The 19,352-nt window shown below is 37.5% G+C and overlaps 1 protein-coding gene across 1 annotated transcript; it reads right to left on the bottom strand.

Annotated features, from left to right (window-relative positions):
• Window positions 1–649: 649 nt before the first annotated feature.
• tubg1 (tubulin, gamma 1) lies at window positions 650–19,303 on the bottom strand. The gene is made up of 11 exons (XM_065255526.2): window positions 19,055–19,303; window positions 18,457–18,569; window positions 15,720–15,887; window positions 15,062–15,130; window positions 12,105–12,184; window positions 11,629–11,755; window positions 9,505–9,591; window positions 5,841–5,990; window positions 5,549–5,701; window positions 5,311–5,472; window positions 650–5,223 (listed from the first exon to the last, which is right to left on the bottom strand). The coding sequence occupies exons 1-11, from the start codon at window positions 19,101–19,103 to the stop codon at window positions 5,026–5,028; spliced, it is 1,356 nt and encodes a 451-aa protein (XP_065111598.1). The 5' UTR covers window positions 19,104–19,303; the 3' UTR covers window positions 650–5,025.
• Window positions 19,304–19,352: the final 49 nt, after the last annotated feature.

Consider the following 19,352-nt stretch of genomic DNA (forward strand, 5'->3'; position numbering starts at 1 on the left):
CCAAAAAAGTGTGTCCATCCTTCACAAATTAAATCCAAACGGCTCCAGGATGATAAACAAAGGTCTTCTGAGGGTAATCCGCGCTGTGTTGTTGTAGAAATATCCATATTTAAAACTTTATTAACGAAAATAAATACCTTCCGGTAGCGCCGCCATCTTAGACTCCTCTGTATTCAGGAGAGAGTATTAGCGTAGTGTACGCACTTTTCTTAGTGACGTATGACAAATTCGGAGGGCGGGGGCACAGAACAGCAGCAGAGTAGCCTCTGTAGGCTGCGTAAGCTCTCATCCTGAATGCGGACGCGACTAAGATGGTGGCGCTACCGGAAGGTAGTTATTTACGTTAATAACGTTTTAAATATGGATATTTCTACAACAACACCCGCACGGATTACCCTCAGAAGACCTTTGTTTATCATCCTGGAGCCGTTTGGATTTCATTTGTGAAGGATGGACACACTTTTTTGGACTTGAAGGATGTGGACCCCGTAACATTACATTTAATCAACTGAAAGATCTAAAACATTTTCTAAAATATCCGAAAAAGTGTTTGTCTGAAAAACGATGGACATATGCAACTCGGACAGCTTGGGGGTGAGTAAATCATGGGTTTAATATCATTTTTGGCCGAACTATCCCTTTAAGTACATTTCCATAAGAGCCTGGCTTTTAGCCTTTGTTGTGCTTTATGAAGCCGTACGTCTTGCTTATGTTAGCTTTATGACTAACAACTCAAGTACATTGTCCTTTATCTGCTGAGAGCGCATATTGTCCCATTGTGTGTTTTATTTTCTGCTACTTTTATTTATGGCTGTCTGTGTGTGGATGTTTTTTTATTGTGCTTTTTAACTTTTGTTTTATATATCTTTCATAAAGACCTGTATTTGTATTTTAGTGCGTTGAAAATTACGAACGGCTGATGATGTCATAGTTAAATTATGGCGGCAATGTTAATATGCTTTTGTGTTATTTGTTGAGCTTGCTTTCCCCTATGGCATAAGGTCTACAAGCATCAGCAGATGATCGTATTTTATGTGTGTTGTAGTAGCATTATTTCGATTTATTTGTGTCATTAATTAAACCAAAAATGAAGTCGTACGCCCAAATTAAAGTCACATGGACCAAATACTGTATCGAGAAGTTGGAGGTTTTTATTGTTCCCCTTGAATGACTGCCAAACTGAAGCAATAAATCCTGCCCACTTATTCTGAGCATAAGCCCATTATTAGTATCCCTTAAAGTTGCCTTCGTAGCAGCCACCAGTGCCTGTAAAACACAAAGCCTGTACAATCTACAACTTCATCTGGCTCATTGTTTTCTGTATACTTTTTGGTGTGCACTATCTTTGCTATTGAAAACTAATCTGAAAAAGGTTACCAACTACTTGAAGTTTAAAAAAAAGGAGGGCAATCGCAACTTGTTTTCTTTATCTTTTACGTCATTGAAGTGTCTTCTGCTCCACTGTTAAACTGACAGTGCTTACGTTATTATTCTTCCCATGTCACTCTGCAGCTGCAGGCAGCTCCGCCCACTGTCATGCGTGTATGAAAACTCGAATGACAACCTCTGATGCAATAGACGGTTTGTTTTACGCAGCATGGTACCTTTCTCTTTATGTTACATGTGTAATAATCGATTGCACTATTGTTTGTACAGCTAACTTAAATGTGCAATAATGCAAAATGATGAATACTGTATGTAATAAAAAGCAGCACCCTTACACCACCACTTGGGCGTCAGTTTTTTTGTATTGAAGTAAAGGTTGTGAATTAAAGACTTTCAATTCAGAGTTGGTTATGTGTGTTTTAAAGCCCTAGTCTGTTTTTTACACATGTGCGAGAGTACCCGCACAGTTTAATGCATCAGAGATTTTCTATTTAACTTCATGTTTTGTATTAAGAAGACAGTAGGCGGTTATAAATGCATATTGGTCAAGCTCCAGCACTTTTTATTAATTAACTGCAAGCAGACACCATACAAATAAACCTATAAAATATGTCCACCCTCTCATGAAAATTCAATGTAAATTTTCATGAAATTTTTTAGCATTTAATGAACACATGATGTAGCTGGAGTTGGCTAAGTGATTCACTGTTGAAGCTGACTGTGCACTGTTTAAAATACATATTTTGATTTTCTGCTAATTAATATTTCATAATGAAAGGGTGGACTTGGCTTGAAAACATGCAACTACAAACCCAATATGATGAAAATAAGGAAAAATAAGTGTAGATACTTTTTGTGTGTGCATTATATGTTTTAACCTCCTATGAAGAAATACCAAATGGGGGACTGGATGTCACTTACTACATCAGTTGGTTTCTTAAAGGGGCGTTTACCTCAAAATGACAGGGTGGTGAGCAATTTCAGGGACACGTGCAAAATGCTTCATATTATTATGAAAATTTTATATAAATAAAAAATTGACTTGTTTTATTAAATAACTTGTTGAGGACAATAAGAAAAAATCATAAAGGTTTTGAATTTTATCTAATTTATTCACTTTTTACATTCACTAAAGTTAGATGAGCAGTGTCTGGGACATGCCAAAATCGCATACATCCCATCAAAGAAAATATTATAAAATGGGAAAAACATATTTCAAGAGACTTACCATTGAACTTAAATGTTTGGCCATTTATAATTAAACTCAGAATTTCATTATTTTTGATTATATTCATGAGGACAGAGTGATTCTTATGGGGACAGCAAAAGGCACTTTATAGAGATTCTGATTCATTGCGCTAACTTTTGATTTTGATGCATGTGCATTGCGACATACTATATGCGTGGCTACGCTTTACTTACGCCCCATTCAGACCAACAGCGACTTCCTCGCTATGTATCACCACCAGTCTCTTTCAATGAGGCGTTTCTAAATCTGGTTGTCATAAACAAATGAGTACCGTCCACTTTTTTGCCTCAATGAACATGCCCATATGGTTGCCAACTGTCACTTTCGCTCGTGTTGCTAGAAATCGCCAAGCTTCCATTGAAATGAATAAAGCCACATTCACATTACAAGGACTTTGTCACTGCGTGTCGCTCGTCTCTTTCAAAGAGGTTGTTAGGAGGCGTTTCTAAGGGGCTAATCACACCAAAAGCGCTTTAAACGCTAGGAAATGCAAGGCACGACGCACTGCCTTTTTTTAAAAAGAGCAGTGCGAGGCGGCTTTTTATATTACTAAGCAACCACCGAGTCAGCTGTGTTGTCAATCAAATATTGAAGCGTGAGCGCTCTTTTGCTGTTAACGGTCACATTAGCAGAAACTTTAAAAAGAATGCGCTTGCTCTGACCTTGTTTGAGGATAAGAGGTGCACAAACACGCAGGAGAGAGTGAGCGAGTGGAGTCCGGTTCTTCCACCACAACGTAAGGCCCGCCTCTCCCCTCATTTCGATTGGACAATGGAAAGAAGCGGATGACGTCGGGCACTTCTCCGCTCTCAGTGATCCTTCAAAAGCGCTTGCTGCGGCTGGAAGCAAAAACCGCAAGGCGCCCATAAACAGCGCGCAAACGCTCCCTGCCCATAAAATATCATTCAAAAAAGCACCTGCAACTGCCATAAACGCTTTTGGTGTGATCGACCCCTAAATCTGGTTTTCAAAAACTAATGAGTTACGTCCACTCCAGTAACTGACGAGAGATGGATGACATGAACTTCACTGCTTCGCTCTCATTGGTAGTTGCTCCAAAAAGTCACTCATCATTTGCATAAAGTTACACTTTTTTTGAATGTCTCGCGACGAGATAGCCCCATCTGGTCACCAAGCTTCTATTGAAATCAATGAAGTGCTAGTCACTGGTGATCTGAATGGGGCGTGATGCGTACAGCGGAGGATTTCAAAGATCCGGCGGTGCTGATGACCCAAATTGCGCCACGTGCACTGTACGTAGACTCTCACGTAAACGTAAAAAATTTACTGTAATGAGTAATAAGCATTTTAACACATGGATAAAACCAAAAACCATGGAAATGTTCCTTGTAGAAAAACATTTATTAAATCTCGTGAACTTTATACTTCATCAGGTCTGACTGCAAACTATGTACACAATATAATAATAACTACAACAAGAACACATGGTAGAGCAAGAAATTTAGCATGAGAGGTCAACACAGAAGGTACAAGATTTTCCCAGTATGTAGGAAAATCGAGCACTAGTATGTGTGTGTGTGTGTGTGTGTGTGTGTGTGTGTGTGTGTGTGTGTGTGTGTGTGTGTGTGTGTGTATATATATATATATATCTTGGAAACACAAGGCATTTGAGTTGTTACAGTATGTGAATGATTGAGTTCGCCATACTTTGAGGTAACATCACTGATTTGAGCATGTCTTTAAGTATACCACTTGACATTGTTGATGCACTCAAGATAATCTTCTAGTGTAATCTGCAAGAAGTGGTTTCAAAAAAGAAAAAAAAAATTATTCACCCACAATCATTGTCTATGCCCTGAAAGCAAGTGCTTTTTGTTTAAAAGCATGCATGCGTGAATACGAGGGAGTAAGACTGTGTACTCATAAGCTACTTTTAGTCTTGTATTCCAAAGAAGCTTAATCTTTCACGCTCCCTCCTACAGTTACATTCATCAAAGACCACCCAGTCTTATCTACCCAAAATGTGTGTGGTCATGAAGGCTTGTGAGCAGGCCACTGTGCATCACCTTGACATTGATGTGCAGAAGAGTGCATAACAAAAATAGACTTGAGAGCATTAAACTGACTGACCAAGAAAAATAAACAAGAAATAAAGGACAGACAAAGAGTGAAAAAGAGGCACCGGGTTATGAAGAACTAATCAATAGGCCAGTTAACAGATGAAAATTACAAGTATATACATATGTAAAAAGTTCTTACACACACATAGCTCTGGAGTAACAGTACAGCGATGGTGATGATGGGCTTATAAACATGATTATCTGGTTGAGAGGTGCATTTACCACATCAATACTGCAGTTTGCTAGTAGAATGACAGGATCAGTTTACGGCCTTGTTAAATCTGTTGGATCAAGAGCTTTAGGGTGTTTTCATTGCTCTTGTGTGCCCCAGGAAATGTAGTCAGGACGTGTGGCGGCACTGTACTCGTCTACAAGCTGCTGGACCACCTCGCGAGAGTTATCCAGCTCATCAAAATTCTCCTTGAATATGTCCTCCTTCCTGAATTGTTCGAGGAAAGCTTCTCTCTTTCTCAGCTTATCGTACTGACGACAGGTACGCTCAAACAACTGGAGCAAGGAAGAAAGATTAGAAAGTCTAACGTCTACTTATATCTCCAAACTATGACACATTTATGGTACAAATATGGGACTTACCGAGGAGATACTGGTGTGATTGGCCATCATAAGACCACTGACCCGATGGGCTGAAGGCAAGTAGGGAGATCGGCGTGACAGTGCTACTTGGATGCTAGCCGGACCCCATGGGATAAAACTAGCCAACTTTCTCTCTCTGATCCTCTGCAAGCTTTTATGAACCTGACAGAAAACATTGCGCATGAATCTTAGTACATGTGACTCCATTCAAATGCCTTTTTCCCTCTAAAACACACACCTGCGTAGGGTCCACCTCTCCCTGGATGATGTTGAGAATAGCAATGTAGCAGTGATTGGTCTGGCGGTCTCGGCCTGTGGACACCATGACGTTCTTGGGCTGTAGCAGCCTCCTCATCACATCCAGAACTGTAGTTTTTCTCACACTAGCCACCTAACAAAAGAGCCAATATCAAGTAAGTGTGTGAAATTAACAACATGCTGCTCTTGAAAAGTTTGTCACTGGTTTGTCTCAAGTTGATTTACATTTTTCCAAATGATCTTCATGCAAATGCTGGATGTGCTCAACTTACCGACTGATCGGTGGTCAGTGGTGTGTATCCAGTCATGAGGAAGTGGAGGCGGGGAGTGGGAATAAGTGATGCAATCAGACCAATAAGGTCATTGTTCATGTACCCGGGGTAACGGAGGGTCGTTGTGCTCGCTGACATTATAGTGGACACCTGTTGGAAGAGATTAAAGAACAAAACTTAGTAAGTGCACTGAACTGAGAAAGTGGATTTCATAAGACTTGCGTGCTAACTGTACAGTTGGATCCTCTGATGTATGTATATTTAAGCAGCACAACAGCCTGGAGTGGTGAAACTGGTTTTCATTAGCATTCTAGTCACACTTCATGTAAATGGACCGTTTATGTTAAAGTTCACCATATGGACAAAATCTCACGAGACGTTGGGTTTAGGGTTAGGTTTGTGGAAAGGATTAGCATAAAAAACACCAGTTCTGGCAAGATCGGATACAGCTACGTTTAAACCCTGTGAAATGTTGGGTTTAGGGTTAGGACTAGGATGAAAAGCCTATCCTAGTGATCACCCGGTGAGATTTCACAGCCACAACGCACCGCGGGTCACCTTACATAAAAGTCGCCGTTTTGCACCACCATGTTTCTACAGTAGCCCTAAATGGACAAACTGCTATACAAAGCACGTTTCGTTGCTACGACATTGTCTCATTTTTTTCCTGTGGCGGCTTCCGTTGCTTCTCCATGCGTTTCGAAAGTGAGTGGTGAGCTGTGGACTGAGCCGTTGGTTGCAATTCACAATCTCCCCACTAAAATCTACACACTGTGCCTTTAAAAAGAGGTGTAGAAAACGCAGCACGCGGCTAATGACGGAAGTGTCAATGGTTATTTATTATTTTAGTGCGAGAATGTGAAAACTTTCTGAACAAACAACTGCCCATTTATTTCATCCTTTTAATGTATAACCGATTAGCTGTGCTAAGATATTTCGATACTTGGAGTTTAAGCTACACAAGCAGCACTCTCCTGCTAACATTTTCATCGTTGTAATTTTATTACGCTAGTGTTTGCAAGGTCAAAGCAGAGTCTGTTTTTCGTTAGCAGAATGCATGGCTTATCAGAGGAGAACTGCCACTGCCTAACCCTGATTAATATATGAGAAGTGACTGTCCCAGTGATACTGTCCCAAAATGAACCACACCAGACAACTTCCTCTTTGCTGTAGGGATGGGCTTTATAAGACACAGACTTGCTTTGGCTTGGATGCCTCAGGCCAAATGAATGCGGCCCTTTAATTTCAATTTAACAGACTGAAGTGTCAATTTGGATTTTGTGTATAAATGCTTTAAAATATCTAGAATCAGTGTCAGTGAGTGACATCACACTGTCATTTACGCTTACAATCTTTTCTTATTCAGTGCACATGATGGTGTTTGGACATCAAGTGAAAAAAAAAAAAACAATATGCAGAATATGCACTCTAGGTACAGACACAACTTTAGGTACAATGCCTTTATAAGCTACAGTACCTCAAGCATTTAATTATGTACGTCAGACTGCAATAAACAAAGTCACATGTCTGGTTCTAAAAGACGTCAGAGGTCTTATGACTTGAGTCTTACAGAACAGGTTCAGACAGCTAATATAGATTAAAGACTTATGGCAGACCCACATACGGTACTGACATTACCATTCGGACACATCTTGACAGAAACAGACAATTCTGTATTGAAAATATCATTCATTCATGCATGTCAAATAAATGTAAAGGATATTCCATTTTCTTAAAAAGAAAAATCCAGATAATTTACTCACCACCATGTCATAAATTATGCTTTTTGAGGAAAACATTCCAGGATTTTTCTCATTTTAATGGACTTCAATGGACCCCAACACTTAAAAGTTTTAATGCAGTTTAATATTGCAGTTTCAAAGGACTCTAAAAGATCTCAAACGAGGCATAAGGGTCATATCGGGCGAAACGATTGTGAAAAATATGCACTTTTAAACCTTAACTTCTCGTCTTCCTCCGGTCCTGTGACGCGCAAGCGCGACCTCACGTAATTGCATAATGACATCGAAAGGTCACGTGTTACATATATGAAACGCACATTTGCGGACCATTTTAAACAATGAACTGACACAAAAACATTAATTAGTATAATTCCACATATAACAACATCGGAACAATCCTCTTTAGGGCTGGGTAACAAAAATTTATTTTTCGATTAATCTTTTTTTTTTAAACGTGGTCGATTCAAAATCAATTCTCAAGAGCAGAATCTATTTTTTTTCATATTTATTTCTGCAAAAATTGAACGTAAATTTAACGTTAATCTAATTACTAGTCTTCTTCACTAAATGTCACCCTCTTTTTTGCCTTGCGCGATGTTACCAAGGAGCGAGAGGCGAGCCTGTCATTTATTCATTCATTCAGTTCTTAAAATGCAAGACGATAATGTTGTGGCTTTTAATGTCTTTTTATTAAATACTTGTAAACTGCTTTTTATTCATATAGTATTTGTATTTAATCTATATTCATTGAGTTGAATTGAGAATCAAGTATAAAACCGACCCGAGAGCCGGAACCGAAAATTGAATCAAGAATCGAATCGATAGCTTGTGAATCGAAATCGAATCGGTCCGGAACACCTGAATCGATACCCAGCCGTAGTCCTCTTTCTCCACACTTGTAAACACTGTGGCGTAGTTTCGCATACGTTACCTCTTGATGTGATGACGTATTACGTGAGGTCGCACTGGCACATCACACGACTGGAGGAAGACGAGAAGTTGTGGTTTAAAAGTTCTGCCAAAAATGACATTTGTTTTGCTACATAAGACCCTTATGCCTCGTTTGGGATCATTTAGAGTCCTTTGAAACTGCTATTTTAAACTGCATTAAAACTGTTAAAAAGTGTTGGGGTCAATTAAAGTCCATTAAAATGAGAAAAACACTGGAATGTTTACCTCTAAAAAACATAATTTTTTTAATGAACAAAGAAAGACATCAACATTTTGGAGGACATAGTGGTGAATAAATTATCTAAAAAAATTTTTAAGAAAATTGACTAAAAGCTGAAATACTACAAGTTTTCCGTTTTGTTTTGGACTCTTTTATTATTATTATAGTGTCTCGAATCACATCTCTGTATTTTATTTTACACACAACAAACAATTTAAATTCCCAGATTACGCAAAAAGAGTCTGATGTATGAAACAAACTTGAACTTTTATCAACAACTTGTTTGGCAACCTCGTGAAAACAAATAAAATATGAAAAAATGGTAAACCCTTCACAAGACTTTTTTAAATGTGCAGATTTGTGTGTCCTTTAAAATGCAAATGAGGTGATCTCTGTACTTAATGGCAGTGCTGTGATTGGATAGTGCAGATTAAGAGGCGGTAATATCCCCTTCAGACTTCACAAGGGGAGCCAAATTTCAATGACCATATTTTTTCACATGCTTGCAGAGAATGGTTTACCAAAACTAAGTTACTGGGTTGATCTTTTTCACATTTTCTAGGTTGATAGAAGCACTGGGGACTCAATTGTAGCACTTAAACATGGAAAAGTCAGATTTTCGCAATATGTCCCCTTTAAAAATATTGATGCATTTCCATTTTCATTGTTCAGTGATTTATTATGCAGTTTTACTGGTAGCCGTATGATTCCAGAAGAAGGATCAGACACAGGATGTCATTTAAATACTCACCAGCTGGTTGATCTGAGAGAACGTAGGGTTCTGAATGTGCAGCCGGTCTGTAGCGATCCTGTTCAAAGCCGTGTTATCCAACACCACCTGAGAGAACAGAGACAGACTGTTTGTTGCGATCACATTTATATTTATTGTGCATCTGAACGTGATATGATGTATATGAATGAGTGTTTCTTTTTCACCAGATGCTGCAAGAAAATATCCCTGTTAAAGAGACTACTGCATCATAAGAGATAATGCAGAATTAATTGAGCATTATTTAAGTCTCAGTAAGAGATGGATTAAAAGCAAAAAGTCATTGCCCTCGATTAGCCATTATATTTTTGTGCAGACTCTCTCTCACTAAGGTTATTATATAAGCCTGACACAGGAATGAAACTAGCAGACAGCTGCAAGAAACACAATATTCATAAACCCTTACTAATAACATTTGCTACACTCATGCCCAATCTATTCTCCACTGCAAAGATTTGCTAAAGATACGAATAATGTTAGGGGTAATGTCATACCTTAAGCTCTGATTAACTGCAATGAGACTAAAAATAACAACAATCATATCTGAAGACATGAATACTCAATGAGTTAATGAAGACCAAATTTACTCTTAAACATCTGGCTACTACACACAAGAAGCAGCGTTGTTTTGACGGTGATGACATCCTTTACGGAGCTTGACACAAACTATTATTTAATGGAAAACTTTAGTGTTGTAATGTTCCAAGAAGATAACAACAGTGTACAGGTTTTCAATGACATAATGTTGAGTAAGGCCTAATATAATATACTATTAAAGGAAAAAAACACCACCGTTTTTCAATATTTTACTATGTTCTTACCTCAACTTAGATTAATTAATACACATATCTTTTTTTCCAGTACACGCACTTTTAATCTTTGTACAGTGCCTCGTGAATTTGTTAGCATTTAGCCTAGCCCCATTCATTTCTATGGCTCCAAACAGGGATGAATTTAAAAGCCACCAAACACTTCCATGTTTTCGCTATTTAAAGACTGCTACATGAGTAGTTACATGAGTAAGTATGGTGCCACAAAATAAAACTTTTGTTTGGAGCCATAGGAATGAATGGGGCTAGGCTAAATGCTAACACATTCACAAAGCGCTGTACAAAGATTAAAAGTGCACGCATTGAAAAAAGATAGGTGTGTATTAATTCATCAAAGTTGAGGTAAGAACCTAGTAAAATATTGAAAAACGGTGATGTTTTTCTCTAAGGATATGTAAATATAATGTTAAAGGTGCATTGTGTAACTTTTAGAATGATCTCTTGACAGGAATGCAGTATAATTAACATAACAATATTATCTGTGGTGTGTAAAGACCTTACATAATAAACTGTATTGTTTTTATTACCGTAGAAAGAGACGTTTTTATCTGCATACACCGCGGGTTCTATTACATGGAAGTGACCTTCATGTTTCTACAGTAGCCATAAACAGACAAACTTCTACAAGGTGCGTTTCATCACTACGTTGTCTCAGACATCATGGGAACATGTTTTTTTCTTGTGGCTGCTACTATATGTGTTTTGAAACTGAGGGGTGAGCTTTTTGCTTGCAATTTGCAATCTCACCAATAGATGCCGCTAAAATATAATCCCACCACCTGTAACTCTTTCATAAAGTCAACAGTATCCATATTCTGAATAAATATCTATCCAATAGGCTGAAGTAAAACAGCAAGTGTTGACAAATATACACTTCTGTTCCAGACGGACAGATATGACAGTGCCCTCCATCCACATTAAACCGGTGTCCAATCTTTTTAATTTTATTGAATGAAATCCAGGACGGAGCTGTTGCTAATGGGGGGAAATGGAGGTAAAGAAGTGGATAATCACATAAAACTGTCCTCTTTTCCTCCATCCGCTGTCGTTTGGGAAACGAAAGCATGAGAAGAAGAAAGAAGGTCTGTCTGGAGAGGTGGATTGAGTAACTGAGGAAATGTGCAGTTAGCCTTGCAAGCTGTGTGTATGAGAAGGGCTCTGTTCACATAGGAATACATTCAAAGTCCCGGTGTGTGTGCGTCTGTGGAGCTCTTCCAAAGTTTTAGGCCAGCTGCAAAGGTTAGCAGACAGCATGCGTGTATGTGTGCTCTCTCACCACACAGTCTGCATTCTGGGTCAGTCTCTTTAGCGTCAGGAGAGAGTTGTAAGGCTGGACGACGACATCACTCATCTCATCCTGGTTAGGAAATACGGAGTAGGTCTGAACCAGTTTTTTGGGATACCTAAAGAAGAAAAGAGCGACGGAATGTTTAAACTTGACAGTAACGCGTGTGCCCTTAAGGTTGCACGAGCGATGGTATTAAAACACACCCCTAAAGAGAGGTAATTACAGCTGGTGATATATGCCTGCATGTCCCTCTAATTATACTGACTGCCATCCAAACACTTCATTCTGTAGCTGCAAGTCTAGACGAACAATACAGAGGGTGTGGATGATGTACCCTCCAGCAGAAGGAGTGTTGAATGCAAAAATCACAGTTTTAATCTATATATGATAAGATCTATATATATATATATATATATAGTTCTTATATAACAGCTTATCATCTATGTGCCGATATAAGCATGCACCTGTCGTTCAGTCTTTCCAGGAGATAAGACCCCAGACCAGATCCGGTTCCTCCAGCAATGGAGTGACACAGCACAAACCCCTAAAGAAGGCAAACAGAACACATTTAACAAACGTTCATGCATATGTAACATCACATATAAGGTGCTTTAGGGTCCTACAGGGGACCAGACCAACTAGTTGCGCTTTAGTCAGAAACAGACCAAAGTTCAATCAGAAATGCCATAGGGGTAATACTTGTCTCACGCATTCATGTCAAATCATATGAATTATTTCATTTAAATAAATTTAAGCACTCAATTTTAAACAAACAGTTCACCCAAAAATGAAACTTTGCATCATGTTGTTACAAACCTGTATTAATTTATTTGTTTTGCTGAATACAAAGGAAGACATGAAGAGTTTGGCTCCAAAACGCAAAAAAAAAAAAAAAAAAGAGTTACCGCCAAAATCAGTATTGTATCGGGTCAGTATTAAAAAGTAAATTCTTCATTTTACACAAAATCGGATATACGCCGTCTTTTCCCCTTTGTTTGCTTTGAATTCACATGGAATCCTAGTTTTCCTCATCTTCTTTGTACTTTGTGCAGGGCTCCAGACTAACTTTTTTCACTAGGAGCACAGTGGCCCCCAACTGAAAATTTTAGGGGCGCAACCAAAAAATTTTGGGGCACACACCGTAAATCAACATGCTAACCAAATAATAATATTTCTACAAATTTCCACTGTATTACTAATAAATACTTTGATGATAGATGCAGAAAGTAGAATGTGCTGTTTCAAATTCAGTGTCACATCACAAAAAAAATGTCAAATTTACTGGTCGTACATGTGCGACTGGATGTAAAATTCAGTGGCACACTCTCAAATTTTGGTGGCAAAATGCCAACATTTGGTGGCAGTTTGGAGCCCTGTTGTGATCAACAAACAAACAAAAGCAAAATAGTAATTTTGATGGCATTGATAAACCTGTGTGGTTTTCTATGGCGGGAAAAAAGCATAAGCCATTAAAATCAAAAAAGTTACATGAGAGGCACTTGGTTGAAGGAAAAATACCTGTTGCTTGTTCTCACACAACAGCATCAAGCTTCTGTCATGCTAACACACTGACCCCAGGGGATCTAATGAAAAACTTTCCATTATTTTACTCGAAGTCAACGAAAATCGAGCATGACCAAAACATTTTACAGCTGATCGCTGTCAAAAAAGTTCAGCGATGACTTCCCAAGTATAACAGCAGCAATGACAGTGTTATTAATATGACCAAGTAAGTGTTTTGATTAATGCCATTAATGTTTATTTTTTAATCAGTGTATACCACTAGTCAACTAAATTAATAAATGATGGCAAAGATGAATGCACATTTATATATTGATTCAATAGATTTATAGCATTTTGAAAAAAATAATAATAACTTGTCATGAATTTATTGCATTTTGCTGAAAAAATATTCTGTTTTTATAATAAATCTTTGAAAATCAAATATGGATTTGAATTTTTTATGTTATTATAACCTTAAGATTATATGTGAAAGTTTGTAATAGAAAATACTGGTTTTCATCTTGTCACACATTTTTACCCAAATTAGTCAAAATGGATTTATTGCGTTTTGAAACCTAACTCTTCATATTTTGAGCAATGTTTGTAACCAAACCATTTTTAGCACCACTGACAATGGTGCTTCTTTTTCCTGCTTTATTAAAAATATCTTCCTTTGTGTTCAGCAGAACAAAGAAATTAATACAGGTTTGTAACAACATGAGGTGAGTAAATAATGACAGAAATTTAGTTTTTGGGTAAACTATGCCATAGTTCACCCTTCTATTTGTGGCTGACACCGTTACGCTTTTGCTTTTCTGTATAACACAAAATAAGAACTGTAAATATAACAATTCTTCTTCATCAAGTGCAAGTGATTTTTTATTTATTTTTAGCTTTGTTCCCTAATACAGCTCTTCACTGCAGTGGGTTAGATGTCCCTCTTATCTAACAAGCATTTCAAAATCTTGGAACGCTTTACTACCGAGCTGATGAGATGAATCAGTGACATTGAGTTAAGCAGAAATGTACTGTTGGGGGTCATCCAGGAAAACAGTTGGGAACCACTTCTCTACTGTATAATCTGACACACAAACCAACCCTATAACTAGATGGTCCTAGAGCAGAATACCATGTAATACATCAAGTGCTTGCATACCAAATAACAAAGGAATTCACTATAAAAGATTTTTTCGTTAGATCATTAAGCACAATGTACTACACAGACATACTTGATGACTGATAACTTTATCCACTAAACCACTCCCTAACACCCACTAACATGCAAGTTACACATGTGCACACACCAGTAATTGTGGGTAATAAAATATACAACACGGATTACGCAGAGAAGAGGGTGGGACCCTGTCTGTTGTTTTTTTAAACGGGAGAAACATCTGCAGGTTGTAAATTCGTCCAAAAAGGGTATAAAATGGCACTTCTTATATAAACCTATACATATATATTCGTAATATATACTTTGCATTTAAACACAGTAATAGTCAGCATGCTAAAAGTGTTTCTGCCAGCGCTGTAGAAGAAGGAACGAATGAAAAAAGGGAAGAAAAAATGAGAGGACGTCAAACAGTACGTCACTTAACCATCTGGAGATCATCAGAAAGTGTTTAATTCTGTTTAAAAATTAAATCAGAAAAATCCAAACGCTTCTTCCCAGAAGACATAAAAACAGCATTAATGAATGACACACAACTGTAAAACAGTCCATTCATAATATGTGTGCCTTTAGTTTCAGAGTTTACCGTATGCTACTTTTGTTATTTTCCAGTGTTTATTCCTGAGCTAAATCTGACGTGAGCCGTCACTTTATGGGTCTTTATGAGTGAAGAGTTCCCCGTCGAGTTCTTCCACATATAAACAGCACAGAAAGTGAATGCAGTCTACTGTCTAATGAGAGTCCTACCTCCAAACTGTCACTGCCATCTGCCTCTCTGTCGATGATGTCAAAGATGTCCTCGTGGATTTTTTCCCCCTGAAATGAGGAAAGGTCTTAGATAACCGTCTGAAAATGCTTTAGAAAATATGTTCATTTTAATGACGCCTTTATAGTGTAGCTTTAAAAATCCATGGGAACCATTTCTTACTTAACAAAACTATGAATGTTTTACTTTGCAGTGCCACAATACATTTGAACTGTTGTATTTTAGCTTTGAAATTTTAAGAATGTCAACAAAAAATGGCCAAATTAAAACTTAGTACTATTACATACATACCTACTATATAATACCTATATAGTAATGATGAGACAGAATCTTACAGGTTGGCAAAGTGTTCGACTCAAAGAATTAAGTAACTGATCCTGTTCTCAAATAGTTTCAGGTATTTTACATGACGTGATTTCATGCAGTGACATGCATTTAAAACTTTTTGAAACTATAATTTGTCTAATTTTGGTATAATTATATTATATTCTTATACATGCAGTTTTTTATATTACCTTTTTAATTGTTAAACTATGTAAAATACCTGTACTCTGAAAACATGTCAGGACTTATTTAGTGAACTGCAAATTATCTCAAAGCCGAAATTGTCATATTGGGAAATAACTTCAGTCCGGGTACCTGTGAGAAGCCGCTGGCCCAGTTGTTACCAGCTCCACCTCCATGCTCAGACAGATAGATGTTCTCTGGGTTATACAGGTTGGCATAGGGGGAATTTAGGATGGTGTGAATGACTCTGGGCTCCAGGTCCAAGAGCACAGCCCGAGGGATGTAGTGTTCATCATCTGCCTGCAGGGGGAGAAAAAAAAAGGAAAACATCAGTAAAAATTACTGTTTATATAGTTTTACATACTGTGGTCCAGGGAACCCGAGAAGGTTCCAAGTGGTCCCCAGAAAAAAAGACAAATAAAAAAATTGTGAAAAGTCTATGTGTAGCCAATTATTTAAGTTTGTAAATAATTTGATGTATTTATAATACTACGCTTACTATTTATCTAACACAGTTTATAAAAAAAGGGATATATATTTTAGAAAAAGGGGTCCCTATGCTAAAGGTTCATCATATTTGGAGGTCCCTGACAATAAAAAGTTTGAAAACCCCTGTCCGTTACCTATAATAACCTTCAAATTTCTCACAATAACAATACGGAGTAATTTATAACACAGTAATCCACACCATTAATAGACAATAATCCATTCAATCAATCATTACAAAAGAAATGTGATACATTTTATTAAAAATAAACATTTCACTGAAGTCACATAGCTCATTCTGATCTGTTAGAAGATAGCTCTTTTGATCTTAAAAATGAAACTAAGAGCCATGCCATTTAATTCAAATTCATTTGTTTCCATTTTCCACCGAAAAGGTCTCCATATAAACACTGCAGTGTAATAATGGCTTCATGACAGTTGCAAAAATAGGGATTAGGCTCCCCCTGGTGGTCAATTTATGAACTCCACTCAATCTTTTTGTAGTCTAGCCCTGTGTCTCTCAATCTTCATACTTTCCATCCTAAATAGGATTTGAAATTAGAATTAGTATATCCCAAATTATGGTATGTTAAAATGAGTGTCCATGAAGTTCCAGGATGGTCTATTGTTTTAAGTGAAAATTTGAAATGTAGATCCATGGACACTAAATTGTCTGATATTACCCACAACTCACAGCAAGAGTGCGGAGTTTAGTTGCGCTACACATAATTAACAAATTAAATAAATGATGCGTCTCTGAATAAATACGTGAAACTACAGAGTAAACTTTACATGACAAATAATGAAAATATAAATGCTTGTATACAAAGATTAGTTGTATTCTGATGTTTGAATTTCTTCAAAAATCACAGAATCGTCCAGCCAACAGTCGTCACTCATCACTTTCGCTTCAAGTTGGTATGTCCCACTGTGTGCATAACTCTCCCAACACAAAAACAGCACATACTATTAGGACATAGTAGAAGTAGGCGAATTGGAAAGCAGCTTTGGTGATGTGTTCTCACTGATCAAAATAGCCATTAGGGATTTCTACAGAGTGCCGCAGGGATGACGCATTTTTGTAGGCCAACCCGGAAGTAAGCGGGACCCTGGTAAAAGTAGTGTTCATCTGTGAAGACTAATGTGTTGGACAAAGGGGTGGTTTCCCAGACAGGGATTAAACCAGTCCTAGACTAAAATAAAAGTAAGAGCTGTCCAAACTGAAAACAACTTGCACTGACATATCTTAAAATACATCAATGCCCTTTGTTTTGCCTCAAAATGCACACAAGTAATGTGTTTAGTAAGGCATGTTTGTTCAAACTAGTTATATTTCCTAATTAAACTAAGGTCCTGGCTTTAACTAATTCCTGTCTGGGACACCACCCCAATGTGTTTTATAAACTTTTGTTAAGTAATAATCCAAAAGTCTATGGGAAAATTAATGGGCTTTTCTGCAAGGAAACCAGTGTCCCACTAACTTCCGGGTTAGCCTACAATTCGTCATCCTTGCGGCACTTTATCCACCTTATTTTCAAATGCAGAAGCAAGTGATCTGACGTATTTCCCTTTGTTGTGCGAGACGTTTCAAAAGCCGGTCGGTAGAAAACAGTGTAGTGGGAGCACACATAAAACATGGTTTAAACAGATATGGTAATGGTAAATACATATTTACTACACCTGCCATGTATAACCAGATGTGAGGATGAAATGAAGAAGTGGCCTGATATAATATATGAAGATATATTCAATAATTTTGTGTTGTTGCTCGGTATGCGCAAACACAGAACTATTATGAACATTAACTAATAGCATTATGTTGTATATATTATGCACTGTATTCACACTGAATAAATAAACCAGTTAAATCAGCATATTTGCATTAGCATAATATAAGTTGTTTTTAAACAATTACTGTATTAAATGTTTACTGGGCACTGGCAGTTATGAAAAGTTTTACTGGTGAATTATAGTCAAATGTTTTGTAGAGATTTACTGCGTTTGTAGCAGCTTATATGGCAACTCCTAACTGCACATATTATGCTTTTCTGGATTTCATAATAAACATTAACAAGCCAGTCAAAACAGCACACTCGTGTCCCTTACAATACGACTATCATTAGCTTTATTGGCTCACTGGAAGTTTTACACAAAGGAGCTCAAAGATGCCGGGGCCCGCATTTAAGTAAAAAATACGGTGGATATGTGTGTAGGTTTTACATATCTTGATGATGATGACTCTGACAATGAAAAGATTATTATAAACAGAATCAAAAAAGAAACTGTGGTTTATGTAATCGTGTCAAATATATACAACTTTTTACATGTTGGGTTTTTGATTGGTATTTGGCACAGTGCAAATCCATCTATAGTTTGCATGTACCTGATAGAAGAAGACATCTTTCCGGTCAGTACCCTCAGTAGCAAACTCCTCTACAATGCCCTCCGGACTGATGCCATGCTCAGCACATAACTGCTTCCAAAACTCAAAGCCAACTGCAAAGAGAATAAAGACACACAGTTCAAACCGTCAATGCAGAATGCTTAAGAATATAACTAAAAATAGTATGAAGCTATTGCTGTTATACTGCTGGGTACACAGTGCTAAAATGATAAATAAACTAACTGTAAACAAAACAGAAACAAAGCAAGGCTCAGATCTGTTTTAAATACGTTACACCCAGTCTACAGAACTGCTTTCATTAACTGCTTACAGACATATTTAAAGGACATTATTATTTAATTATTTATCGATAAATAAACCAACAAATACAAACATAACTTCATGTCAATATTTGAAAACTTTCGAAACCGTTATAGGCTTCAACAGAACATAATCATACTTCATTTACGGAGTGATTAGAATCTATTCATGTTGATAGCTAACGTTAGCAAGCTAACTGTTTATGTAGTAAAGAAAGACAGCAAATACTCTCTCAGCAAATAATCATCATACTATTAGGAATGTCTTATAATCTTACTCTGATTCCCGCACTGTCCGAGCTGCAGGGTGATGATTTCTCGAGGCATGTTGCCCGGCTTTTTCGGCTTTGTTAATCAGAGAGATGTGCTGCAGTCTGACAGTTTCTCTCTCGTCACCGTGTATGGATTCCCGCTCCAGCACAAGGGCCTAACGGAAGCACACTGCGCATGCGCTGAATCCTGCGCGCTTTCAACTTTTAAAAACTCTGCAAACGTCACCTAATAATCTATAATATTTGTAAAATGTCCTAAAAACAGGGTTCAGAGAAGAGAAAGATAGAGAAAAGGTAAACAAAG

This window comes from Paramisgurnus dabryanus, chromosome 3, assembly GCF_030506205.2.
Source record: "Paramisgurnus dabryanus chromosome 3, PD_genome_1.1, whole genome shotgun sequence".
NCBI lineage: Eukaryota > Metazoa > Chordata > Actinopteri > Cypriniformes > Cobitidae > Paramisgurnus > Paramisgurnus dabryanus.